At 42.8% G+C, this 27,940-nt stretch overlaps 2 protein-coding genes across 4 annotated transcripts in view; one reads left to right on the top strand and one right to left on the bottom strand.

Moving 5' to 3' along the window:
- The window catches only part of LOC110089040 (zinc finger protein 318), a 50,893-nt gene extending 50,459 nt beyond the window's left edge, over nucleotides 1-434 (top strand). Inside the window, exon 10 of the transcript XR_013540440.1 lies at nucleotides 206-434. The gene's annotated coding sequence lies outside the window, so the exon portion shown is untranslated. The remainder of the gene's footprint in view (nucleotides 1-205) is intronic.
- ABCC10 (ATP binding cassette subfamily C member 10) lies at nucleotides 159-27,814 on the bottom strand. Of its 3 annotated transcripts, none has more exons than XM_072992163.2 (23): nucleotides 27,536-27,814; nucleotides 26,753-26,959; nucleotides 24,702-24,897; nucleotides 23,005-24,373; nucleotides 22,074-22,301; nucleotides 20,936-21,092; nucleotides 19,399-19,538; nucleotides 19,148-19,227; nucleotides 17,560-17,731; nucleotides 16,535-16,633; nucleotides 16,118-16,307; nucleotides 14,363-14,440; nucleotides 12,906-13,097; nucleotides 9,816-9,948; nucleotides 8,896-9,079; nucleotides 7,787-8,130; nucleotides 6,752-6,921; nucleotides 5,804-5,964; nucleotides 4,682-4,935; nucleotides 3,282-3,427; nucleotides 2,781-2,878; nucleotides 2,099-2,211; nucleotides 159-582 (listed from the first exon to the last, which is right to left on the bottom strand). In XM_072992163.2, the coding sequence occupies exons 3-23, from the start codon at nucleotides 24,860-24,862 to the stop codon at nucleotides 447-449; spliced, it is 4,605 nt and encodes a 1,534-aa protein (XP_072848264.2). In that variant the 5' UTR covers nucleotides 24,863-24,897; nucleotides 26,753-26,959; nucleotides 27,536-27,814; the 3' UTR covers nucleotides 159-446. The 3 variants fall into 3 exon arrangements, 2 of the variants coding, with proteins under 2 accessions (XP_072848264.2, XP_072848270.2); XM_072992169.2 differs by having other exon boundaries at nucleotides 26,740-26,959; nucleotides 27,536-27,711; XR_012084327.2 differs by lacking the exons at nucleotides 159-582; nucleotides 2,099-2,211; nucleotides 2,781-2,878; nucleotides 3,282-3,427; nucleotides 27,536-27,814 and having other exon boundaries at nucleotides 4,798-4,935; nucleotides 5,804-5,897; nucleotides 26,753-27,287.
- Between the last annotated feature and the right edge of the window lie 126 nt (nucleotides 27,815-27,940).

The following is a 27,940-nucleotide window of genomic DNA, read 5'->3' on the forward strand; positions in this document are numbered from 1 at the left end:
AGTATCATATATCCAAATCATGGTTTATTAAATTGACAAACTGCAGAAGGCACTGAAATCTGATACCCACAGTAATCCTTTGGATAAGTGATACAAAGGAGAGGAGTGTCATTGCATTAGTGCTTGGTAGGCAGCTGAGACAACCCAGATGGATGCAATTCTTATAAACAAATCCAGCTTTATTTTTGTTTTTCATAAATTACAGACCCTTTACAGGAAGGCATTAAATTCCTGTGCAAAGAAATTCCATGTGGATATACTTCACAGCCCAAGAGGGAGAATTCCTCTTCATATCCCTATGGCATTGGAGCACACATCTCCGTCTACCATATACTGGATATTCAGAGGATGTGGAGTGCATGTCTCACTGTGCTGCAGATGGAGGAAAATGTCAAGGGAGCCCACTTCCTTCCTCCCATAGAGAGTCAAACATGAATCTTCGCAATTCACTGCTGCCCACTGTGCAGGAGGTGCTGAAACAAGGAGTCCAGCTTCTGGCTGAGAACAGCAGGGGAATCCAGTTCTGCCACCTTCCCAGCATGCATCACCAGCACTCGGTCAGAGTCCAGGATCGTGTTCAGCCTAGCAAGAAGAAACAGGGCAGTGTGATAAGGTAAGCTGTGACTTTTGGAAAGGGCAGGAACATTTGAAGGGCTGCTCTCTTTTATTACTTAATGGCGTTGATACAATCCATTCTGAACTGTGCAATCTGTGAAGTAAAAATCATATGACAAGCATACATACACACACACATACACCACACACACAGAGAGCAAGTTTGAACTCTCCCTGTACTATCTGTAAAATGGATTAATCGTTTTCCAGAACATCTTCAGGTATAATTCCTCTGTTCCTCCTTACTATACATAACACAACTGTAGTTAAAGTTTGTGCAAGGTTGACTGTGTTAGCCCAGTCTCTGTGATCAGTGGTTCTTAACCTTTGTTACTCTGATGTTTTTGAACTGCAACTCCCAGAAACCCCAGCCAGCACAGTTGGTGGTGAAGGCTTCTGGGAGTTGCAGTCCAAAACTCCTGAGTAACCCAAGGCTAAGAACCAGTGTCTGTGATAAATGGATATATTTCCTGATGGAAGCAAATCTGTTAGCATGCCCAAAAAACAAACAAACAAACAAAAACAGCACACCTTAAGAGGGAAGCAATTTATAGCATTTTGGCGAAGTACATGCACTAAAAATCTTTTAAAATTTTATTTTTAAATTTCCAAAACAAATACAAGAGTACAAAATACTTACTAGCAGTAAATGTGTTGAAAATGGCTCTTTTGTACTAATTACAAAATTAAAAAACTCATATCCAGCTTGGATATCTTATTTGGAATAAATATGATTAAAGTGTATCGCCCTTGCACTATAATGTATCTGAATAAATAAATGATAATACAAAATTTGGTTGATTTATCCATTAAAATCTACTTAAATTTCCACATAAATAAAAACAATACTGAAGGAGAAAAATACTTCCTTTGTTTTTAGACAATGGAAACATGTGTAGTAGCAGGCATGGTAGTTTTTCCAGGCCTCGGTCAGATGCTTAGGCTAGTGAAATGAAAAATCTCTGTCTGAGAGCCACTGCCAGTCAGGGTAGTCAATACTGTCCTAAATGAAGAGTCTGATCTGGTATCAGGCAGATTCCTTATATTGATAGCATAACAGACATTCACCTTTCTCTCATATAGGAAAGAATACATCTTTCAACAACAATTATAACTTGCAGATTGACAGGCAATTAGTTTTGTTTTTTAATTTGAGGACTAAACTTTTTTGTCCATCTGAAATTTTAAACCAAATAATTATCTGAATACATTTCCTTTGGTATTGTTTATGGAAATTTTAAAGACATTCTATTAGAGCTTTGATACTAATGAAAGTGCCCTGAGACACTTCAGATTTGTAAATCTGTCATCTGCTATGCTGATTTATTTTAGCAAAAAGTAGCATTTTAACTGTTAAGAGAACTGGTAGCACCAGTCCCAGAAAGAAGTAAAATTAAAACAAGGTGATCAGTAAGGACTGAATGACATTCTGCCACTCCTTTGAGACTTAACAGCAGAAGCAAAACAAGGGACAAAACATCACCTGTGAGCAATCGTCAGGACAGTTTTGTCTGCAAATCGCTGGCGGATGGTCTGCTGGAGCAATCTGTCTGTCTTTTGATCCACACTCGCTGTAGCCTCATCAATGCAGAGAATCTATTATTTAGAAAAAGAGAAAAAAAACATTACTCAGATGCGAAGAACAGCAAGTGTCACTTCTGCAATGGTGAGGAAACTTTGTCCCACCAGATGTTTCAGGCGACACCTCACAATTTCTTATTATTGGCCATGCTGCATGGAGCTTTGAAAACATGGGAGGCATCCCTGATTGTTTGGCCAGCTTTCAGTGTTTGCTGTCTCCTGAAATTTAGTTTTCATGATTAACAGGCACTGATCTAGCCTTTATAAATTCAACTTGCGTCTTTTGACAGTAGCAGAACCCACATCCTGCGCAACAAATCCCATAAATCATTATTGCTATTAAGATCTGAACAAAATAGCCTTTCTACTTAGGGATGGTGCTCTGTGATCTCTTTTTGAGGGCAACCAGAACCACTTAACACCTTACAACAGAATATCCCTTATGGTGTGGTTCTTTCTTGGTCAAATACGCCATGGTTGTCTTAAACCCTGTAGTATATGAAACACATTGCACTTGTCTCATATTGGAAGCTTTTTGTTGTGTGTGTTGGGAGGGGGAGCCATTTTGAAAGGACAGCACTCACCTTTGCCTGGGTCAAGAGTGCCCTTGCTAAACAAACTAGCTGCCTCTGTCCTGCAGAGAGGCTCTTGCCTCTCTCCCCCAGCTCACCATCCAGCCCACCTGCAAAGAAAGAGAGTGAGTCTCAGTGTAGGATTCCTGAGTACATCCTGTCTACTCAGAACCTATTTTAAGGAAAACAGGGACAGAAGATGTGGGGAAGGAGCACTTTGGGCTCTTTGGAAATTATCCGTTTAGACTTTTGGCAAAGACCGAGGTGGTGGAATGAGGGAAAATAGAAAATGGACAGAGTGCTGAAAGATCAGGAATAATCTTTACAAATCAACAGCTCAGACTTTTTCCAAGAGTCTTCTTTCCCCATTACAGGAAGGGAGGAAAAGAGAAGGGTAGTACGTAGGAGAGCAGGGATGACCATATCTATTTTTGGCCTCAGTCCCACCTAATATTATGTGTCCCTGACACGTTGCCTGTAAGGAGCTCAACCCTTTACAGATTCTTAACTCACCCATTTCTGCAATCACTGCCTGCAGGTGGCACTGCTCCAAGACTTGGTGCAAGTCAGCATCTGTGTATCGTCCCTGAGGGTCCAGGTTCTCACGGACTGTCCCACTGAACAAAAAGGGGTCCTGAGGGATTATGGCCAATCTAGACCTGAAAGAGTAGATAGAGAAAAACTTGTCAGTTTAGAGATAATGGTAACTGTTCAGCTGACATCCTGGAACTGCCCCGTCCCATCAAATTATACCAGCCGTGGGCAGCCTCCAGAGATCTTAGGACTAGACACCTACCCCACACTTTGGAGGCACACTCCCACACTCCATCTTCTCCATAACATTTTAAAAAATTAACTTAAAAACCTTTCCCATGCCCTTTAATAGCCGATTTTATAATTTAAAAATTGTGGGCAGTCCTGCCCCCCAAACATGGGAGAACTGCCTCTCACACTTCCATGGGGCACAGCGGGTCTTTTTGGGCATGTTTTATAAATTAAGAAACTGTGGGGTGAAGGGCAGGGCCCTCCATGGATGCTGGGGCTGCTTTTAAGCCCTGGAAGAGGGCTGTATGCATCCTGCAGAAAACCCACTGACCACCTCTGCATTAAATTAACCTTTTAAACTCTTGAAAAGGGAGCCAGAAAACACTGACCCCATTGTCAACCCTTCAGAGAAATATTTGTGGTATAATCTGCTATGGCAAGGTCAAAGAGCCAAGAAAGGACTTCCATTACGCCTTTGCCAGTCATTATTATGCTGATAAACATAGTTCTGATGGAACATCTATAGCACTTACAAGGGTATCTTGTCGGGATGGACTTTCAAAGATAGCTCAGTGGTTTAATCCAGGGTCCCCAACCCCCGGTCTGTGGCATGGTGCTGATCTGTGGCCACGGCAGGACCGGGCCACGGAGACAGATCTCCTACCCCCCCCGCACACACTCCACCCACCCACCCCACCCGCACGCATGGCCCTCTCCTCCACAAGAGCACCCCACCCCTCCGCACATACACGTGAGCACATCCCGCACACCCGTAAGCATGGGGGTGTCCCCACGTGAACAGATCCCACCTCACCAATTGGTCTGCGACTCAGAAAAGGTTGGGGGCCACTGGTTTATCTATCTGGCTGTGGAGCCAGAGGTTGAGAGTTTGATTCCCCACTAGCTGGCCTTTGTGGCCTTGGGCAAGCTGCACAGTCCTAATACGCCCTCAGAAGAAGGGAATGGCAAACCACTTCTGAGTATTCTTTATCTAGAAAACCTTGAAAGGGGTTACCATATGTCAGAATTGATTCGACAGCACATATTATTATTAATCTCAGGCTACCAGCAACTGCTGGAATTAAAAGATGATTTCTAAACCAAATCCTCAGTGTCTTGTGCCACTATCCCTTTTGAATGTGACCTACCTCAGTTTCTTTAAGCCTACAGAATGGCTATCAATGTTGTCCAGGAGAATACGACCAGCTTTCAGTTCCACCATACGGAAGAGGGCTAAAAAGAGAGTGGACTTGCCAGACCCAGTACGCCCAACGATACCGACTTTCTCCCCAGGATAGACAGTGAAAGTTACCCCATCGAGGGCATTGGGTAGGTCAGATCGATAGGCCAGTACTACTTGCTGAAATTCAATGTGACCTTGACTTGGCCAGTCAGGTGCAACCTTTAAAAACAAGAGAAAATTTTTAAATAAAAATGAACAACAATACCTCCCAACATCTGTTGCTGACACTTTTTGATCTGCTGTCTCCATGACCATTAGCAGGAGTAGGCTAGATTGCCATGTATCGATGTTTACTACCATCTCAGTCACAACAGTGATACTGGCTCCCATTTAGGACCTATGAAGGGCTTAGGTCTGGTGGAAATGATGGACAATGGCGAAGCTGCCCTACATATCAACCCAGACTAACTGCATGTCAGGTGAGCTTTTAGTCTTGCTCATGTCTTCAGGGATGTCGTCACAGGCGATTCTGTTCTGGAGGGCTCCTCAATAATCTGGGAAGCTACACTAAAGGGTTATGCAGAAGCTAGGGATGTCCTTTGAGGAATGATGGCAATTGAAACTAAGAACTCTGTGTACAAACTGTGCCTCGAGATAAGCTGACAGACTTTCCTTTTTAATCATTTTTTGCTTGACTTTAAAAAAAATATCCCGTCCTCTGCCTCCATTCCTGCTCACTAAGAGAACTACACGATGAAAAGAATATGTACGGCAAGAAGCTCAAAGCAAGCAAACCAACCAACCATCCTGTTATGACAGGGAAGGCAAGATGCACATAGAATAAGGGGTGAAATACTAGAGATATACATTAGAGAGAGGAGACCTCCAGAGTCCTTTGGGAGAAAAGGCTTCTCCAGGATGCGGTCCTTCACTGACTGTGCTGACGTTATAAACATCTCTGTAAACTATAATGAGAAACTACTGTGAACCAAAGCAACCTGTGCATTTTAGATGCATTTTATGGAATCAGGTCATCTGAGCAATATAGTTACATGTCAGTAAAAGGTCCCATGCATGGCAGCCTTACCTGGAGCAGCTCCTCCTGTGGCTCTATGGGAATCTCTGTGGCATATTCCTCTGCCCGTTCCACACTCACCATCATGGTCTCTGTCTGGGTAAAGCTGGTGATGAGACCAGACAACAAGTTTGTAACTGACAGGGCGTAGGAAAGGGCAAGCCCCACAAGACCTGAAGGTGCAAAGGAAGGCAGTGTCAAAGATTGTCAGGGGAACACAAGCAGGGAAGTACACCTCTGAAATGAAGCAAAGGCAAGAGCAAACTCATGGAATGAAGGATCGCCTGCCCTGCTCCAAGATAGGAAGAAAGACTGAACAGGGGACCCCAAGACCAAGATACTGAGAAAAATTATTTTGTGGAAAAAATGATGGGGGTGATTTTCTTTTGCAAGTTCAAGATCTAACTGTCATCCGCAGAGCTTTAGAAAAGTTCAAGACTAACTAGTAATTCTTTCTTTTCTTGTTCGGTGCTTTTATTGCAGCTGATTTTCCAGAACTGCCTCATGGCAATCTCAGACAAGATTTCTATTGCCTCCTTGCTTGTGGGCTGCTACTAACTAAGTTATCAAAATAACTTCACAGGCATGTTTACAAAAAGAAAACACTGCCTCACTATAAAGGACTTCAGCTACATAACTGAAGGTCACATCCTGACCTCAGATAGGTGTATATTACTTCCTCTGTCCTTTTCTAAAGAGAAAGATGAGGACAGTGAAAGAGAAAACAACACATACAGGTGAAAACAGAGTGCAGACATTGGTTCCATAATATTCTGCATGTTGCTGTTGACAGTATAGCCTGCATGTCCCAAAACACTCTTCAGTTTCTTTCCATTTTCCCAGTTCTTTCCATGATCCCTTCTTCAGAATAAGAGCCAGAAATCCAGGTGAGGGGAGAGAGAAGCATACTGTGATAGAAGGGGTGACATAACTGGGACTTCTTCTGAGTCCCTTAGGTACCTGGGTTTCCCAGTTTCTTCTGGTGTTGGATGATGGCAATTCCTGCAATAGCTGTAACTACAGCAACTCCAATCATCTGCAGCCTAATGTCCAGCCACTGCATGGCAGTGTTGCTGGCAAAACAGCAACGCTGGTTCAACTCTAATCGCAGCTGGTTTTCTGTCTCAAACCTAGATTGAATACAGCCCAGAGATCAATGTTATTTATAGATTCATTTATTCAAAATATTTCACCCCATGTTTCTCTTTAAAAAAAAAAAACAACCCAAGGCAGCTTACATAATTAAAAAAACAGTATTTAAAACTAAAAACAATACATATTAAAAAGAAATAAATACCACTTTGAGAAATGGTAAACAAAAGCAATAGTAAAACACAGTCAAAACTATAATGCATAACAATCCATTTAAAAATCCCACTCAGGAAGCCTGTCACTGAGGGAAAGTTTGCTTGAAGAGAAAGGGCTGTGCCTGCTTGTGGAAGGACAGCAAAGATGGTGCCAGTCTAGCTTCCTGTGGGAGGGAGTTCCAAAGTCTAGGGACCCAGAGAAAGGCATCTCTTGATTATCTTAACACCCAAATAGGCTCATTATTTATTTATTTATTTATTTATTTATTGGACTTATATACCGCCCCATAGCGCTACAAGCACTCTCCGGGCGGTTTACAATTTTTTTTTTTTTAGCTTTGACCAAGCTGTTTAGGGCTTTATAGGTTAGAACCAGCACTTTGACATGTTTCTGAAAATGGATTGGCAACCAGTGGAGCTGCTGTAATTGGGTGGGGTGTGTTATGTGATTCCTATAACCCGTCTCTGTCGACAATTTGGTTGCTGCATTTTGAATGTGCTGAAGTTTCCTGAAACTTTCCAGAAGCAGCTCCACATAGAGCACGTTACAGTAATCTAGCCAGGAAGTAACTAAAGCATGTGTCATGTATAGATCCTCTGAACAGTTTTCACTGTTTCTTTTAATAGCTGGTGCAGAGACAAATCCTCAAACCAGCTCACTTTGACTTGGCTAAAGGGCAAAACTCACCTTTTTGTAGCTCTAGTTGCCCGGATGGTGTTAAGACCTGTCAAGGTCTCCGAGAAATGAGTGTAGATAGGAGAGAGGGTGAGACTGGAGAGACGCTTGAGTTCACGTGAAGTGCACCGGTAATAGCGTTGAACAGAATAGTAGATGACTGCCAGAGGCAGTAGAACTATACCAATCCAAGGTAACCCATAGGTGATCATCACCAGCATGCCCAGCAGCCCAAATATGTTGGCCAGAAAGATGTTGAGAATGAAAGGCAGGCTGTCATCCACACAATACAAGTCTGAAGAGAAGCGGTTCAGGATACGGCCTGTTGGTGTGGTGTCAAAGAAAGTCACTGTGGCCTGGAAACAGAGAAGCGAGAATGTAAATAGTGGGCTGTTATACCCATGACTTGTAGAAATCACTCAATGTAAGGAAAAGTATGCATTTCATATTTTTATTTTCTTCTTTGTGTCCTTTGCATAGTCCAGGAAATTGGTTCAGGAGATTTCTAGAGCTGAGAACTTTGATGGAAGCCTAGTTCAGAACTTGGAAAAGGTACTATTTTGGACTGCAACTCTTAGAATCTCCCAGCTGTCAGAGATGTAGTCCAGAACAATAACTTCCTCAAGGTATTGTGATCATAATCCAGAACGCCTTCCTCAAGCACAGTTCCTATCCATTGACACACAGTTTGTGATGTTAAACATGGGAATCCAGGCACCCAAGAAGTAGAGAAGTTGTTAGACCTGCTCATTTCTGTTTTACTCTTATTTGGCTTGGGCACATTCACATAAACTAGCAAACAACCATGGATTTTCTACTATGCATGTCAAAGTAAGGTCTGATAGCAACTTAGCAAACTAGAGCAGTTTATTTGCATCGGGAATGAGATGTTTCTGTCTGAGAAATGACTGTTTAGGGGGAAAAAAACATAATCCAGTGTAGATTTAGTAGTGTACTGTTCATATTTACTATTAAAATCCATTACATAATACAATACAATGAGACTTTATATTTATTAGCAGGAGGAATGTGATTTTAAAACAAAACAAAACATTAATTTTAAAAATCCTCCACCCAAACAGTTCCCAGCATCCAGTGTTGTCCTGTCTGGCATGCTTTACCTTCATCACTCTGCTGAGTAACCTATTGTGAATTACTGTTGCAGCATGAATGGTGCCATAGGCAAAAAGGAAGGCCCGCAGGATCGTGAAGACAGAATTTGCCCCAGCAATGGAACCATACACAGTCAAGTAAAAGTTCACATCTGAAGTGCCATTGGGAGACATGGAGGCCAAGACTGGGGAACTGTGAAGGAAACAAACAAAACCAGTCAGTGTGGACATTTTTCAAGGTCAGGTCTTTTCCCACTCCCTCTCCTAGCTCTTAAGCAGAACTGATAGCTCCCAAAGTGTGAGGGAAAAGAGTATTCCAAGGAAAGTTACTGTAGGAACCCTACATCCTGCTAATTCTACTAAACACTGCCTACCTCTGTCAGTCAGGGCAAAACATGGGATCTATTCCATGCATTGTCAGGAGTGGGTGAACTGTTTCCAGGGCAACCTCAATTGTCCTCACTAAGGTCTCATAACAAATTTTATGCACACTTCAGCTCACCATTCTTTTGGGCTGAGGAGGATTGGTTTTGTTAGTGAAATGCACACAGTGACAGCTGGAATGTCCAGCCTCTTACTGCAGGGAGGCTCACAATGACAAAGGTTGAAAACTCATTGGAAGTCTTCACAAGCTCCCATTGCCAGTATATATGTGTTTCCCATTGTCTCCACCCAAAGCATTCCAGTTCTCATCTGCCCTGAGCGATGCTTCCAACTGATTGTTTAATTTTTCTTTCTCTTCTTTTCTAGTTTGTCTCTCTACAGCTCAGCAGCTATTTGGGGGAGTGTGTTGCCCTACCTGTTATATGCCCTCTTAAAAACAAAAACTCCACCAAATGGACACTAAAATGATCCCTATGTTCATCACACATGTGCATTCATTGACAGATTAGATCCCTGGGTTCAGCTCACAGCTTATACCAACGTACAGGAGTCCTCCCTGAGAGAAGAGCAGCAGCTGTGAATTAATCAGAATGGGTAGGTTGCTGGCAGAGGTGTTTTCTGTATGGGGTAGGCTGGAGATCCAATTTGACAGCCACCAATCAGAAACATTCCTAGAAGCTGCAGAAAAGCACAGGTGTCAGTCTTTGGAATTTAAGTCCATCTGTTCAGTCACAACTTAATTAAAGGCCCTTTCACATAGCTATTGAGGTGGAAATTTAGTTAAAATGTCACTCTAACCATCAGTATTACTATGAGAAATAAGCCATGTGGAAGAACTTTATATCATGGCTCTATAAATGATTAGAATACAGTGGTGCTTTGACTTACAAACTTAATCCGGTCCAGAAGATGGTTGTAACTCGAAATGTTCATAAGTCGAAGCACCATTTCTCATTGAAATACACTGAAATGTGATTAATCCGTTCCAGCTAATTTTGGTTGTATCTTGAGGCGTTCATTGCAAGTTGAAGCATTTGTTTCCATAGGAACAAATGCAAAAGTGGTTAATCTGTCCACTACTACTAGGGGGTGAATTTTTCTTCTTTTAACCTAAGATGACTTAAGTTAAAAAAGATGCAGGAAAGGAGGGAGAGAAGGAACAATGGGGAAAAGAGGAAAGAAAGAAGGTCATCACTGGGGTACACAGACCCCTCCGACAAAAGTTTGTGCTGTTAAGCACAAGAAGAGAGAGAGAAGACAAGGAGGGGAACTTGAGTATAAACCACATTTTACACCATTCCAGCAAGCAGAGCCCCTTTTCTGATTTTCCAACAAAAATACTTCGGAGTCACATTTTAAACCCACATATTTTAAAACAAAAGAGAGGTCACAGTACACAAACCCTAGGAGCCACAGAATGCAAAAATAAATAAATACATCCAGCAACAATTATTCCAGCAAGCAGACCTCTCAGTCTAATTTTACATTTTAAAATTACAGTCTAATTTTCACATTTAATTTTAATTTAATATTACAGTCTAATTTTTACATTTTAAACCCACACTGCAAGACCCATCAGCACAGAAACATAACCCCCCTAGCCCAAAACCACGCTGTAAAACCCATCCTTTGGCGCTTAAAAAGCAGAAAGCAGCACCTTACCTTACTAGGCAGTCTGAAGCCTCCCTGCAAACTCACACACTCACTCAGAAGCAGAAGCCAGGCACCAAGCCTCCTCCGATGCAAACGCTTTAACCGTTGGGGCAAAAGAGCTACAAAGAACCTCTTCGCCGACCAACAGTTAGCCCTCTAAATTTCCTTTTCCCCCTGCCTCTTTTGATCATCACTCGAAGCTCCAGCTGCAAGTCGAAGCAAAATTTTGCAGCCGGAGCTGGTCGTAACTTGAAATGGTCATATATCAGCACGGTCGTACGTCGAGGCACCACTGTACAAGTAGGTGATCTACTACTAATAAGAATGGGCAGAGGATTTCTCTGTATGTTTTTACAAAGCAAAAATGCCAGGAGTGGTATAATATATATAAAACTGACAAAGGTATGAATAAATACAGTAAATGCATTTTGCATATTTTCATTTTTGCCTGAGAATGAAAAAGAGGTGCCTGTACCAAGAGGTACAGAGAGGGTGGGGAAGATGTATAAGGGAAGAGAGACATGGGGTTAGTCCAAATGTAATGGCAAAATATGGTTTCCCAGTTTAGTGGCAACTTGCATGAGCCTGGGGGCTGTGAGTGCCTCCCCTTCCTTCTACCTCAGTGGTCAGGGAACAGGGGTAAGTTACCCCAAATGGGATAAAAATGAAAATCCTGGGGGTAATGAGGACGTGACCCTAACGCCCTTCCCTCCTCTTCCACCTCTTCTGCCTGGAGGGGGGTCCCCGGAAGCCCAATCATCCCCCTTCCCACCCCCTTCTCCGGCTCGGCTGCAACCGAACCACAGCTGATGGTGGCTGGCGACGGGCGGGAGGTGGCGGCGGGGCTGGCCATGGTGGAGGGCAAGGCTGAGGTGGGTGGCTGGAGCACCCCAGCCAGGAGGAGCCTCTCCTTCCAGTGCCTGGAGAGGTGGACTGCAGCAGAGGGGGAAGGGCGCAGCCATGATGGCAGCATGGGCCAGGCTCAGCCTCCTGGCACTGGGCCGCCACCCCATGCCCCGTCCCCGGAGGAGCCCATTGGGCGGCAGCATCGCTCGCCCAGCCGCGCGGCTTCCTTTGACGGCGCCTCTGCGCTGGCCAGCCGGGCCTGGAGGAGCATCTTGCCCTCCGTGCGGCAGGTGTCACGGCGCTTCAATGGTGAGGCCCGTGGCCGCTCCAGCGAGCAGCCGCCAGAGCCGGTGCCAGAGCAGGAGGCGGTGGCGTGTGCCTCCAGAGGGCAAGCCACCTGCTGCTCTTCGGCAGTTGCCCAGGAGCTGTCCGCTGGCGGAGAAAGCAAAGGAGGAGGAGGCCCGGGTGGCGAGGCTTGCGTTCAGCTGGCTGCGTAGCAGCGTTCAACTGGCTGCGTGTGACCGAGATCCTTCCTTTCAAATCAAGGGGGCAATGTCGGCGAATATAATTTTTTTAGAGAGTAAAAGGTAAAAAAGTTCCCTGACCCCTGATTTACATGTTAGAGGAGGAGATCAAAAGCCACCTCTTTCATGTTACATTACTCAGTTTTGTTGGTCACCCAATTTGTAAACAACCCCCAACTTCAACTAAGGTTTGAGAGGTAGTCAGAAACCAAAATCATGGTTTGATCCTGGTTTGTCCTGACTAATCATAATGGAAACAAACTCCAAGCTTGAATGCTAGGAACTGTGCAATTTAAAAGCAGTCTTCTTGCATAAAGTGTGAAAGAGGACAGGATACAAGTCAGAGACTCCTACAAGCTTGTTTATGCAGCAGGAATCTGTGGTTTTCTGTTATGTCTGAACTAAATTGCTCTCTGCATTCCATAGGAAGAGGATGATAATTGTGCTAAGTGAATTTCAAGAATTCATCCATAAACTAAGCAAGATGACAATGCAGTTTCTTGAGCTCCTGCAAATAAACCATCTGTTTGACAAGGGTGCATTATTGCTGGGAGATAAAGATCAAGAATAGGTGAAGATGTGAACAGGCAAAGAAGCAGGTGATGATCTTACCTTGCATCAATAGCAAGGAGAGAAGGACAGATAATGCTAGGCAGCTGCCAACTGCCAGCCAATATGCTTGGTAGACATGGAAAGCCACTGCTCCTTCTTTCTTCTCTTCCTCTTGCTTCAGAAGATTATTTACTGGATTTGGTTCTTCTTCCTCAGACTCCAGATCTTCTTCTTGGCTGTATTCAGTGGGTACTTTGGAAACATAAAAAAACTACAGGTCACAGGACACCAGAAGATGATCTTGTTGGACAGGCAGGTGGCTTAGAGATCTCTGCAAAGCCTCAGCTGTCTTTTACAGCACAATTCAAGCCAAGTGCACGTTTCAACAAAGAGTTCAAGGACAATATCCAAATGGGTATACTGGAATGTACATGTGTTCCCCAATGCTTCCTGATAAAAAGAACAAGATTCTTCCTTTTAGGCCAGCTAACATGGCTAGCTATTCCAAAATCGATTCGTAATAATCAGGACCTGTACCAGACACTGTTTTTACCATTTGTGTGAAGGATCCCCATGTCCTGTCCCAGGATAGTACATCTATTGAAGATGTACCATATTTCCCTAGGATAATATTTTGTGTTTTGGAAAACATATCTCCCACTCAGAAAGTACATCACTACATGCTGATTGACTGTGACTGCTGCAGTATCATAAACATCCAGCGGTTACCTCTGTAATACTATAGGCAATACATTTCATTCTGCCTTTTCCCCTTTAAAGCTGAAGCATTTTCTGCTACATTTTCAGCTCTATTGAAAGGCAATGAAGACCTGCAAGACTACACCTCCCTCACCAGCTCTACCCTTTGTTTGTTAACTTTACCTTTTAGTTTTTCATTTTTTGGAGGACAGGTGTTCCTCTGTCCCAGAGCAAGAGTACACATATTTTCTAAATTTGTCTTTAAGCAGACTTCCTACTACAGCCTCGTTCTTCACCTAATGAACTGCATAGAAGAAGATGCAACTCTGTTTTCTCTCCACAGATATTTACAGGTATCTCGGGCTAAGACTAATATGCAGTCAGGGTCTTGCTTCAACTGTGTGGAAAAGCCCTACCTAGGATTTTCAAGATATTCCTCTCTTTTCTGTTGTCTCTTGTAATTTTAACCAACTTAGAAAATACAATAAAGATTGTGCTTAACTCATGGTCCCTCTTTTTCTTACGTTTACAAACTAGCTTTATTTCCCATTCTGGTCCTTCTGCGTCCATAGAAAACTAAAAGATACGAAAGACTGAAATCCTGTTGCTTAGTATAATAAACCAGAACCAGAGTAGTCCAACTGAATCAATGAAACTTACAGAAGGGTTGACTCACCAGATCCCCACTGATTCAGGGGACTGCTCTAATTTTGACTTACTACATTGAGCAAAATAGGATTTCAGCCAAAGATTTACAAGTGTTTTGCTCATTTGCCAAAGATACAGTCCTACAAATATCACCCTGAAAATGTACTTACTTTTGTCCTTCTTTCTCTTGTCCATCTTCCTAAGGTTAGGGGCAGACTGTACCAGTGGCAGAATCTCAGTTGGGGTTCCTAGAAAAAATAATAGTTTTAGAAGAGTTAGCCATGTTAATCTGTGCTAGCATATCAGGCAAAAACAAAAGTAAATTTAAAAAAAACATAAATATTGTGGCACCTTACAGACTAACTATTTTATTTATATGTGAGCTTTCATGGACGAGTCCACTTCTTCAGACATAAGACTTCCTTATGTGGGAAGTGGACTTCCTTATATCTGAGGAAGCTGACTTGTCCACAAAAGCTCTCATTAAAATATAGCAGTTAGTCTTTATGGTGCCACATTTTTTCTTCTTCTTTATTTTTCTTTTATTTTTACCTGACATGCTAGGAAAAAAAAAGAATCAGATGCACTTGCGTTCTGCAGAGATGATCCAAGCACTGATTACAGTGGCACCTTGACTTACAAACGCCCTGACCTGCAAACAATTTGACATACGGACAGCTCTGGCCGCAAAATTTTGCTTTGACTTGCAGCCGGAGCTTTGACCTATGAACAGAAAAAAGGCAGGGGGAAAGGGCGGGAAATTCACATTTCTAACTGTAGGTGGCGAAAGAGGCTGCTTCTTGGTAGCTCTTTTACCCCAACAGTTAGGAAAAGGCGGCGGAGGAAGGCCAGGTAGGCTCCCGGAGGGCTATGGGGGGTGGTGATTTCGGCCCCAGTGGGCCCGCGGGGTGGTGGAGGGAGGCTGGGAAAGGTCCGGGAGGGCAAGGGAGGGTGGCGCTTTTGGGCCCGCGCCGCGGTGGAGGGAGGCTGGGAAGGGTTCTGGAGGGCAAGGGGGGGTAGCGGTTTTGGCCCCGCTGGGCCCGTGCCAAAGTGGAGGGAGGTTGGGAAGGCTCCCAGAGGGCTACGGAGTGTGGCAATTTTGGGGCCACATGGCGGTGGAAGGAGACTGGGAAGGGTCCGGGAGGGCAAGGGAGGGTGGTGGTTTTGACCGTCCCAGAACCTTCCCAGCCTTCCACCACCTCCATGCAGGCCCAGCGGGGCCAAAACCACGGGGTCTGTCCACGCTGCTCGCTTCCCGGCTGGGCTCCAGGAAGCAGAGCCTGGTTGGGAAGCGAGAAGCGCGGATGGACCCTGTGCCGGGAGTAGGAGCCCGGGTGGGAGGCGAGGACCCATCCCAGCCGGGCAGCAGCAGAGGTAAGGTCCTTTTCCTTTTTAAAACACTGTTCTGGGCAAGTTTTGGAGGGTGGGTCTGGACTGGGGGATGTTACTGTTGTTTTGTTTTTGGATTTGTGGTTGTTTTTTTCAGTCCTAGCGTGAGACTTGGTCTATTTTTTATTATTTTAATTTTTTGGAATTTTTTTGAAATGCTGGAACGGATTAATCCTGTTCCCATGGATTTCAATGGGAAATGGTACTTTGATCTATGAACATTTTGACTTACGAACATCATTCCGATACGGATTAAGTTCGTAAGTCAAGGCACCACTGTACTCCAAATCTGATTTGGAGTTTGAATTGCTTCACTGGAAGGCCTTTCCATTCACAGAAGAGTGTCTGTCCCATTAGAGAGTCCCATTTGATGGAGGGACAAGATTTTTGCTATTTTCCCCTGCAACTACAACACCACTTTGCATAATGTTTGTGTGCCCTCCCCACAGCCAGCAATTTTTCATTTACACGCCACTGTTACATTCTGCAGAAGGGAGGACAGAGAAACAAATCAGGTAGAAGGCATTGCATTATACCTTGCTTGAGTATCCTGCCATCATCCATTAGCAGTAAAATATCAGCCTTTTCCAAAAACTCAATTCTATGGGTGCAAAGAATCCTGGTCTTATGCCTCAGAATTCCCAGAATACACTGCTGCATGAGATGATTAGCTACATCTGCATCCACAGCTGCTAGTGGGTCATCAAGAAGATATATTTCTTTCTCCTAAGGAAAATAGATACAGTATAATAGATCCAGCCTGTTCTGATCCAGAACTGCAGAGAATGATAAAATGACATCAGCAGAAAATACCTCCTTCCTCTGTGATCCCAGGTTCTTCTAATGGCCATGACTTGCTTGTGGCTCAGTAAGGCCACAAGCAGCAGAGCTAATCTTTATGCTTCATCAGTTCCATTTCTGCTGCCTAGTTGCTCATCCACTCATTTTCTTACCTGGTAAACCGCTCTAGCAAGTGCAACTCGAGCTTTCTGTCCTCCACTGAGACTAACTCCACTCTCGCCCACCATTGTCTGATCACCTGCTGGCAAAATCTAAACATTAAACAGACAAAAGGAATGTAATTTAACAGCTATTGAACGGATACAGTGAAATACAGGAAATTTATATCCAGATTTTAATCATAGCACTAAAGCATCACAGACAAGCAATTAGGTACAAAACGGCTGCCCAGAAACCAAAACGAAAGGATAATATTTAGCATTATCAAAATCAGATTTTGGCCTCATCATTTGAAACTCTGAACATTGTTAGCATTGTATGGAACGTAAAATAATAATCACAGAAAAAATGGGTCTGTGATTGTACAATAAATTGATGATAATTAAATTATTGAACTTATTCACAGAAAGAAAAAGGCATCTTTCTCCCAGTTGTGAAAAATTGTTCTTCCTTTCCAGTTTCCTTCAGCTTTTAACTGAACACAATAATATATACAAAGACAGATCTTTAGGAACTATGACCCAATGTAGCTTTCACTCAAATCAATGGGGTAAGTTAATTAGTTTAAATGATGTTTGACTATATTGATTTAAACTTGGGGTGGCCATCATGAGAAACTTTCTCATTGTTGGAGCAATTTTGTAAAAACAACAACAACAACAATATCAGATTAAGAAGTCATAACAGAACTTGAGATGAAAGGCTGTTGGTTGTACCCAAGTTTCCAAATATGTCTGTTGAAATATGAAGTAAGAAAACAGCCTGAAAGTCCACAAAACCTTGATAAGATTACTATGCTTAAGTTTAGGTGGTCTTTTCCTCCGTATATTTACCCTGAGACTGTACCATTTCATCCTCTGTTTCTTAAAAGCATTCCCTGCTCCCAGGAGTTCTGTACATCACTTATTCTCATGGTCAGTCAGGTGTTTTAGAATTCTGTAAATGCTGAAACACTGCTCTAGAACAATATGATTGTTGGTGAGCTTTGAGGGATATATCATTGTCATAGGACACTCACATTCAAGTCATCAGAGAGAGCACAGGCCTCTATTACTTCCTGATAGAATCTGGCATCATATTCCTTCCCAAAGAGGATGTTTTCTCGGATGCTGGTAAACTGAATCCAGGGCTCTTGTGTGGCCAAGCCAAATCCTTTCTCCAAATCCTGAACGTAAACCTGCTGACCTTGACTGCACATATCCCAGTGATAGCCATCAGAAACAATGGGGGGGGGCAAGAGAGAGAGGAATAACATAACATTGCCACCAGAGCATGCTTAGAAAATGCCCTTCCTGTGTAGTTAAATACTACTATTGTTAAATCAAAGGCATATTTATTTTAATAAAGAAACTTTGCCCCTAGAAGCTTATTGCGCTATCCACAAATGAGGAAAACAACATCTGAATGAGCCCTGAGGTACTGGGATGCTCCATGGGCTGCTGAAAGTACGCATGGTAGAGCCTGATCAGTTGCTTGGATTGAAAATTATTGGGGTTTCCATGTGTGAAAAGTTATAAGTAAAACAAACACATGAGATATTGAGCCCGAAAAACCCACAACAACCAAAACATGAGATATTATTCAAGAAATATTATGTACATACTCAGAAGCACTGTCTTCTTCCTTGTTACATTGCCTACTCTGGAGCCAAGACCTGGCACATAAAATAGGTTTAATAGCTTCTCGCTCTGGCCCTATAGGCCCAAGGAATCACTGAATTCACCAGAGTACTCACAGTGAACTGAAAGGGATGACAGTAATTTAAGAATTCCATTCTGAGCAAGGTGTTTGTAAGTTGAGCTGCAGGGCACCCATGTTGGGGGGGGGGACGGGATACATAACCAGTAAGGAAGACTTTGTTGGACAACACATTCAGTGGGGAAATGACGGAATGTTTGGCTTTGTTTTGAGAAGCTGCTGATATGAAACATATTCTGGTTAACTTTCCCCTTGCAAGTTCTGAGCAAGTAGAAGCTGCTATTAACCTCTGGGCTAAGTTCAAATATGACACAGAGTTTTAGTTCTACAGTATATCTTTTATTGTAGAGAAGATTCCCTCACTTTATCTTACCTTCTCCCTCCTTTTGATTCTAGCTTGGCCTCTTACTTTCAGCTTTCCCCTTTGTTTTCCTTTACTTATTCTTTCAATTTGTTCCTCCTGTCCTATCAGAGACTCAGAGATCCTTGGGCCTGCTTACTTATTACATTGCAATAGCTACAGAGACAATACAGTCCCATTAAATACAATACCATTAGAGCAACTAGGAAACAGGATGCTTTTGAACTAGATGAGCTCAAGGATATTTTAGAAGGGTTTGCTGTTACATAAAGGGTGGTTTGATATATTACTATTATTCCTTTATTCACATTGTATTTTGTTAAATTTTTAAGTCACATTCCACTACCTTGTGTAATTACAGTCAACTTTTTATATAGCTGATCCTTATGCAATCAATATACTGTGAATTTGTTTGTTACAGTGATGAGTTTGTGGTCATTCTCCATGATTTAGCTGTACCCACAGGGTGCAAATTAGTAGAACTGAATTCTAGTTTGAATTAAGCTGTAGGTCTAGCAAATGAAAAGAGCAAAGTGGCACTATTTACCTTCTGAGTTCTCCAGTGATAGCTGCAAGCAAAGTGCTCTTTCCACATCCAACCTTCCCAATGACTCCTACCAGCGCACCCTACAGATGGAAAGAAGCACAAAAATATTCACAGCTTTGTCCCTATCTTGCTATGCCTCTTTTTAAACTGTGAGTCATTCATTCATTCAGAGTATGTCTTTTATCTGTCCACCTATTAAGTACTAAGTGCCCCATAAGCAGTAACAATTTATCAGTGCTCCTTTTGCTTACCTTTGGCACAATCAGATCTTGAATAAAAAGTTGTGAACCTCCTCTAGGTATGTATGGTTCAATGTTTTCTTTGCTTGCTGGTGACCATGAGAAGATGGAGTGGTGCATTTCCAAGGCAGAAGACAGATCAGAGGGTTTGGCTGCAATGGAAAAGCAACAACAGCCATAGACATGTACTTTCTGATAGATCAAGGATCATGGACTTGGAGGAGGCATATAAAGCCATCAAGTCCAGCCCCCTTGCTCAATGCAAGAATCCAAACCAAAATATATTTGGCAGATGGTTGTTTAATTTTTTCTTTGAATGCCTCCAGCGTTGGAGCACTCACCATCTAATTAGATCTGTTGTCACACTGCTCTGTAGGTATTCAACCAACATCAGATTTTTTTGTGGGGGGGGATGTAGAATCACTACCTAAATCTTACACCAAAGAAGAATGAATCTTTCTTAATCTTACCAACAGCTTTTACAGCCTAAAGGGGAAAACATCAGCCCTTGGCCCTTAGGGGAAAAAATTAAGATGAGTTGCTGGGAAAACAGGAAATGTGACACAGCAGCTGAGAGCTGCCATGCAAGAAAACTGAACAGCACTACCACCGATAGAAACTTGGTCATTTCAGGTTTGGCAATGCTGGTATGCTATGCCACATACACTTCTCTTAGGTCAGTGAGTATTTCTGATCTCCCTGCCCACTCCACCTTTCCACTAACCCACTGGGCATTCAATATTTTAAAGCAAAAAGCTAAGAGGAATACCCCCCGTTTTTATTTCAGAGCCCTCAACAGCTACTGCAAGCACATTTTTCCCTTCTAACAGCCAGCATGAGTGGTAACTACCAACAAAACTGTAGCTCAGACAGGACCAATGAAAAGAAAGAGGTAGATGGCAGCATGTCTGGTTGGGAACCCCAACATTTGCAGAAATGTTTAAAAGATATTTTCAAAAGCAAAAGCAGACACAACTTTTAAAAAGCAGCCAATTCAAAACTGGGTGTGCTCAGCAGTAACAGAATGCTGACTGTCAGTTGGAGAAGACAGAAACCAGGAAGAAGAAACAGAGTCTTCTAGTGCACTGGTTCTTAACCTTGGGTTACTCAGGAGTTTTGGACTGCAACTCCCAGAAGCCTTCACCACCAACTGTGCTGGCTGGGGTTTCTGGAAGATGCATTTCAAAAACATCCCAGTAACAAAGGTTAAGAACCACTGTTCTAGTGCATGGCTGGCTGGCACCCTTAAAGGCACAATGGCCTTTGGAGGGGAAGATATGCTACAACATTTTATCATATAAGTTAAAGATTAACATTCATTTCTAGGCCAATTTCATAAGTCTTGGAAAAGGTACTGTCTTGGATTACAGCTTCCAGAAGCCACCACTTTTGCCATGCTCTGCAGATTCCATACCAAAATGGCATAAACAAGTAGCCTCTTGTAATAAGCCATCTATCTGCTTATTACCGTACCACACCAAAAGTACTTCTGTTCTCATTCTGGTACCTTTCCAGGTTTCTTCTTTCCCACTTCCCCTGACTGCTGTACCTTTGCTGTAGTAAGCATCCAAATCCTGGTCTGCAAGATCAAGAAAATGCTGGATTCGATCCAGAGATACTTTGGCTTCCAAGATCCCATTCAGCACCCAGGGGAAATTATTGAGCGGGAGAATGACCATCCCAACAAGTGCCAAAGCAGTGAACACCTATGATAGAGAGGAGGGTGAGGGTGTGAAACATTTGAGGACTGAGAAACAGGGCAATATTTTAGCACTGGAGGAAATAATGAAGAGAAAACAAATCCAGATACACTTTTACAGCTATAAAGGTTATAGTCAGCTGTAAATGTACCGATGGACCTTAAAGGTCTGTGTAACAGCGACTGGACCGGACTCAAATTCTGTACTCAGAACTGGGCAAATTTAAGTACATTAGGCTCTATGCCCATTGTTGCAAAAACCGTCAGAGTAAATTACATGTATATGAAGAGCAAAGAGAAGACTATTCTTTCGAAATGTTTCAGCACAGTAGCTGCATGATCATCTGTAGTCAGTTGCAGAAAAACAACATTAGCTCTTGCAAGTACCTTAAAGATTAACAAAGATTAAGATTTGTGGACTGTAGCCTACTTCTTAAAATGCGAAAGTAGTAGCTTTTATGATGGCTGCACACTCCTATATGCAAAGATATTCCTGGTAGGAAATGAGAGGGCCATGTTTCATCATCCTTCTGGTAATGGTGGAAATGGCAGCAATACAATGCAAGCAGTTAATTGTTTAGCCTTTTTTAAAAAAGTAACCTTTTAAAAGTAATAGTAGCTTTCAAAATAAGCTTGGGAAATAGAATCTGACCACAGATGTCAATGAAACAGTCCCCAGATGGTGGGAGGACTGCAAAAAAAGAGGACTCCATAGTTCAGCTCAATGTGTGGGCAAGTTCATACGGAAGAAATAATTTTAAGTATCCTGGTTAGAGATGGAGTATTCCTATACAAATACGAATACCCCCGCACAGCTGGACATATCAAGGGTCCGGGCCCCTGGGTCCGGACCATCCACTCACCACCGCTGGCAGCTCCACTCTCCCTTCCAATTGCTCTGGAGCTCACGGTCATCTATCCACTCCTGGCAGAATGCCACATTCAAAACTTAAGTGGAGGAATGCCCCGGAATAGCCACGCCACTTACCTTAGTTGCTGAGAGTTGATGTCCTAGTAGAACGTAAGTGATGAAAATGACAATGGAGACAACTACAGGCAAGGCTGCCCAGAGGTAGACGCACACGGCATCTAAGTACTTGAGTGCTTGCAGGCTTTTCAACTCCTGGGCTCGGCAAGAATACACTCTAGTACCAAAATGGTGTTCCCAGGTATAAAACTTGATCACTCGCATGCCACACAAAAACTCTGTCATCAGCTGTGAATGAAGATACAGCAGAGCAGTTATATATATGTATGTGTGTGTATTGATTAGCGAGCAGTGCTTGCACATTACTACCTGACAGATCACACAGAACTCATTATTTCTGTTATCTAATATTATTTATGATTAATACTGAATGTAAAGGAAGATGGGAATCAGGGCCTCTAAAAGACCATATCCATGAATGCTCCTTCCTCAACTAGGGAATAAGGCCATTCAACCCTCCCAAAAGAACAATTGCTTCTTTCTCCTTTTCTCTCCATATCCCCACCCTTTTAAAAGTTCTTTTAAAATCATGGTGGATAATGCATGACTCAGGGGCTGCATGCCACCCTCTAGCAATTTCTGTGCCCCCCCCATCAGGTCTTCGCTGTACAAAAATCTGACGCAAAAATCAGTGCTTCCAGTGACATTTCCAGTGGTAATGGTGGAAATGGCAGCAATACAATACAAACAGTAGTGATGGCAGCAGCAGTACTAAGTGGACCCATAGTAGGCTCTGGGGAAAGCTACGGTGTCCCACCTACCTCTAGAAGACTGCTTTCCCCAATTTTGGATTTTAAGTCTACAAGCAGGGACCATCTTTTTTTTAAAAAAAGTGTATGGAAACCACCCAGGAAGCATTTTAAGCAACGTATTGGAACAATTAAGAAGCACGCCTAAAAGCAAGTCCCAGAAAATTATGCTTGCATATTACCTTGACACGTGCATCCTTATGCTTTAGCATCTCCTTGTTGTTTTCCAATATGCGATTAGCAATAACTTTATTGATGGGCACAAGTAACAGAGCCAGAGCCAGTCCACCCAGGAAGGCTATGCCTACCTGTTGGTAAAGGAGGTAGAGAGTGATGGCAAACTGGAAGGGAAGACTCCACAATTCATGAAAACTGAGGCAGAAGTTGACCAACCGATCAGTATCTGTGCTCATAAAGTTGACAATCTCACCTGTGGTGAAGCCAGCTAAACTACTATCACTCACGCAGAGAGCTTTCTGATAGATAGCAGAAATGACTGCAGTGCGCACAGCAAGCATCATTTTGTTGATTTCATAATTAAACTGGTTACGCAAAATAGCACCCAGGAAGGAACCTGCAAAGAGTCCCAGAGCATACATCAATCCATGGCTCAGAGGTTCTTGCCGTGACTCCATGAAACTGACCAGCAGGTTCAGAAGGAGGGGTCCAGAAAACCCCAACAGACTGCCAGCCAGTTTGAGAAGGCCCAGAGAATAGTAACGTAGGCCAAAAACGCCATGCAACACTGACAAGAGACGTACAGACCTTTGGGCATTATGAGTACATGCTGGAGATGAATATTCATCACTTTGTGCAAATAATCTGTCAGTGGATGATGTAGTGTTCTCTTCCTTTTGAATAAGCACTGCCTTTTCTTGCCAGCAAGATCGGAAGCGCTCACAGATTCTTTCAGTCTGGAGTTGTCGAGGAAGCTGAAAGACATCTTGTGGCTGATTCAGCATCCATTGGTAGCCATGCTTCATAAGGGGGTTCATCCAAGCATAAGAGAAACGAGAGAGCCAGCTCTCTCCATCTTCTGCTGTTCTCTGCCAAGCTGGTACAGAAATCTCAGAGGCTGTGATCAGGAATTCATGCTGCCCAGAGTCATTGATAGAAAACAAATCTTGACTGCCAACTACAGGGATGATGTACCCTACTATATAAAAAAGCAGAGATGTCAACTGGAAGGAAAGGATAGAGAGTCTGAAGATAGTAAGAGGCTGAAGGCGCCGATCACCCATCTCACTCTGGCAACGCCACACTAGAGTGATGATAAGGGAAGGGATAGTGAGAAAGACAAAGATCAGTAGGATTGCTGGTCCACGCTTGTAGCTGTAAGGAGACTTGTAAAAAGCAAGGAGTGCCAAGCCATGTGTAAGCCATGCCAATGTTGCTATGCCATCTGACAGTACGTCCAGGTATAAGGGATCCAATTTCTGTCGCCAAATGGTTGCAGCAATTATGTCAAGAATGGGCAAGCCAGCAAGGACAAAGGACACAGCAATCCTGCACTTCCACCCAGGTCTGTACACAACGTGAGAGCCTAATAACCTAGAAAAGAGTGAAGAGAAAGCATTAGAGTGCAGTCACAGTCTTGTAATGTCCCCCCCCCCTTTTTTTTGGTTCTTCATGCTTAAAAATCTGTGAGTCTCACTGTCCATCCACTGAAACTGCATTTAATGCACAAAATTATGGTGATTATTTTTCTTACCATTAAACAACACACACACGCAAGATTCAACCTGCAACCATGTCCTTACTAAATAAGTTAAAATAAGATAACAGTTTTAAAGCTGCTCTTTAAATCAACAAGGCAAACAGTCAAGCAAATGATAAATCAGAAATAAAGTTCTGGTCTTTGTATGCCCTCTAATTATACCTTGGTGTTCCTATGTAGCAAGCACTGACTACAGCAAGGGTTATATGGGGGAAAACATTAAAAATCAGCTGATTAAAACAGTGCCCAATATTGCCATTGACCCAGAAAGGAAGTGGATCTGTTGGACTGGTTCTACACAGTTTAGCCAAGATCTCCTCCATCCTTCTTAAGGAACAGGTGCAACATTCAAACTTTCCTAGGAGAAAGCAGAGGAGGACACTGGATTAGGAAAAGAAAAACAAAAACAAACTGTAGTCCTAGCTTTATTATTCCCACAGCAAAGAGTATTTTTACAAATGTACCTTCTCTCTTCTTTGTAAAAGGACTAAAAACTGAAATCTAGAAACAACCCATCAATTCCCTATGAATATTAATTATTCTCTAACTAAAGAAAGAGTAAGAGACAAACAGACAACAAATTTAGAATTCATCAACAAAACACTGTAAATGTGGATAAATGCAGCCATTTATTGAAATGGTAAGAAGATAGAGGGATAAGGGGAAGTCCAAAAGCAATTTGTGGTAAAATACTGTACTGCGCAGCAATGATTCACCTTGTGGCCAGAGTAGCTGCATGTAGTGGCCTAGTAGCTGTAGTAGCTGCATAGAGACTAGCCCAGGAAAAGAGCAGAATTTGTATAATGCATTAGAAACGTTACAGCAGAAGAATTTCCATATGATTGATATAAACTTTCCTAGTACTGTAGTAGTAGTAGGCATCCTTCAGTCTCGAGAGACTATGGTAACATACTTTGAATAGAGGTCTTGGAACAATGTCTAGTGTGGCTGAGAAGGCCAATTCGAGAGTGACAATCCCTTCCACACTGAAGACAAATACAATCTGTCCCCTGTCCAGCTCCCTGATTCTGCTGATTTCAGGACTGCCTCTTTGCATCAGTATACCCGCACCTAGAGTCATGCCTCTCCCCCCCACACACATTATTTTGTAGAACAAGACAAACAATCATACAGGGAAAATATTGTTCAAATCATTCCAGCTTTAAAAAAGTAGTAGCCCCCAAGAGGAGGGGGAAAAGCTCTGAATAGGAAATATCATGTGGTCTCTGAAAAATACTTTGAGCCCATCAGTGCTATCGGTAGAGCAACTCTTGAACTCTTTGTCAGTATAGTTGCAACCAAAGATTAATCTATTCACTTTAACCCCTCACCAGTGACTTATATGCCCGTTTTAAAGATATTGGAAGATCAGTTATGCTTAATAACGTATATGATTTATAATAACAGTAATAATTACAGATATTATAATTATATAATTTATTATATTATAAATATAATAAACGATGTCTAATATTATTATTAGAAACTCTTTTCTATTATTCCTTTTCACATTCCAAAGTAACAACAAATCTTGTGGAAACTGAAAAGTGTTTTATTAGAAATACATTTTGGTGCACTGTCACCCTCAGGGGGCTACTCCATAGAAGTTTATGCTTAATAAAATTTATTTATTTATTTATTTATTTATTTATTTATTTATACCCCACCCCTCTAGACCATGTCTACTCGGGCGGCTAACTTAACTAGCCTCTTCTTTTTCTTGGCTTCTTCCAACAAAGTACCACCCCAACATGCACATGTTCCAGAATTCAATCTTGACTGTAAAACGGGATTTCCGTATAACTGAAACCCGGACACCCAACAAATGGAATTAAGGGTCGTTGCCTCTCTGGATAGAAGCGGATACTCGAGTACTGCTCTGCAATTTGAAGGCGCAACAGCTTTGGCCGTGCAGTTCAGTCCCATGCAGAGGCAAAAGCCTCTTTTCAGGAAGGAAGGCGGGCAAGAAGAGAGCAGCATGCAGACGGTGAAAGAGGCTGCCCCTCGGAAGCGCAAGGCGACCGGCTTGAAAAGAGAAGAGGACGCCGCAGAGTCACCACAACCACCCCCGTTTGTTTTTCGTGGGGGGAAGGATTGCCCCGAGCTAGAGGTGGGATATTCGTCTCGATATTCGAAGATCCCCATCTCTACCTCTGGGACCCTCGTCGCCAACATTCATCGAGCCACCCACCCAACTCACCACGTATTATTACCTGGACCAAGCGCTGGAACTCCGAAGCCGGTTTCTGTCACAGACTTAAGAAGAGACACCTTTGGACCGGAGACGAAACTTCCTGGTTTCTTTCGCAGCCATGTTTTGTTTTTCTTAACCAGGATTTTCGTGTAGCCGGTGGCCCTCGCGAAAACGTGGGTCAGTCTTCAAGGAGGTTATTCTGTTTCACCTTGGTATAGAAACATCCCTAACAAAACAAAAGTAAAAACATCAACTACTGTCTGTCTGTCTGTGGAAGTAGCTTGTAATCTAGGGAGACTCGCGCCGCCATAAATCTGTTAACCCTTAAGGTGCCACGTTTCTTTCAATGTGAGTTTTTGATTTCGTTATACATGCCGACACGTGTAAAAGTGAGACTGGGCGGACAAGCATTTTGCTGTGCTTTTAATTTTTCTTTTTACACTAGCGAGGAACTGAGAAGCTGGGGTTGAATAAAATGCTTATACTATGCGTAGATGCACAGCCCGAGGTGCGCGACGTGGTGAGGCTGAAAAGGTGGCTAATGCCCCTGTCCCGTTGTGCTGCCTTATCTTTCTCAGGCTGGAGTGGATCGTCGTCATTGTTGTGGACACTCGAGTGCTGTTGAAGGTCAGAACGACTTACAATAATTTTTTTTTCAATAAAAGTCCTTGGTTTTAAGAACTTTTGCCTACTATTTAACCTTTTATTAGCAAAACAGACCGTGACCGATGGAGGCTTCCGGTGAGAACAAAAACCACGGGACACAATTACAAAAGTAGTGGGCTCTGAACATAGGATCTACCTTTTAGCTCCACTTATCATAGTCGCGTTGAAAACAATATGCGAACATGTAACCACAAACCGCTTCTCATTTGGCAAAGAAGATTATTATTTCTATATCCCGCTCCAAAAACCAACCAATAACGCACGCAGATATTCTTTTTCAGATGCAATGGAGAACACGAATAGAAAGAAAAATAGACCCGTATTTCTCCTCCTCTATGGCTCTTTAGTTCCCCACCCCTATTGGACCGACTTATTGTGGGCCTGGCGGCCTCTACTGTCTGGGAGGACACTGCATAACAATATACACGCAAGGGTTAAATTAAGCAGTTACGTAGCCCGAAACACAGAGTCATGGCGGAAAATATTGGTACCCTTGCAATTCTGTCAGAAAATGCAGCCCTTCTCTCAGAAAATTGTTGCA

The sequence above is a fragment of the Pogona vitticeps genome, chromosome 1 (assembly GCF_051106095.1).
Source record: "Pogona vitticeps strain Pit_001003342236 chromosome 1, PviZW2.1, whole genome shotgun sequence".
Taxonomy (NCBI): Eukaryota; Metazoa; Chordata; class Lepidosauria; order Squamata; family Agamidae; genus Pogona; species Pogona vitticeps.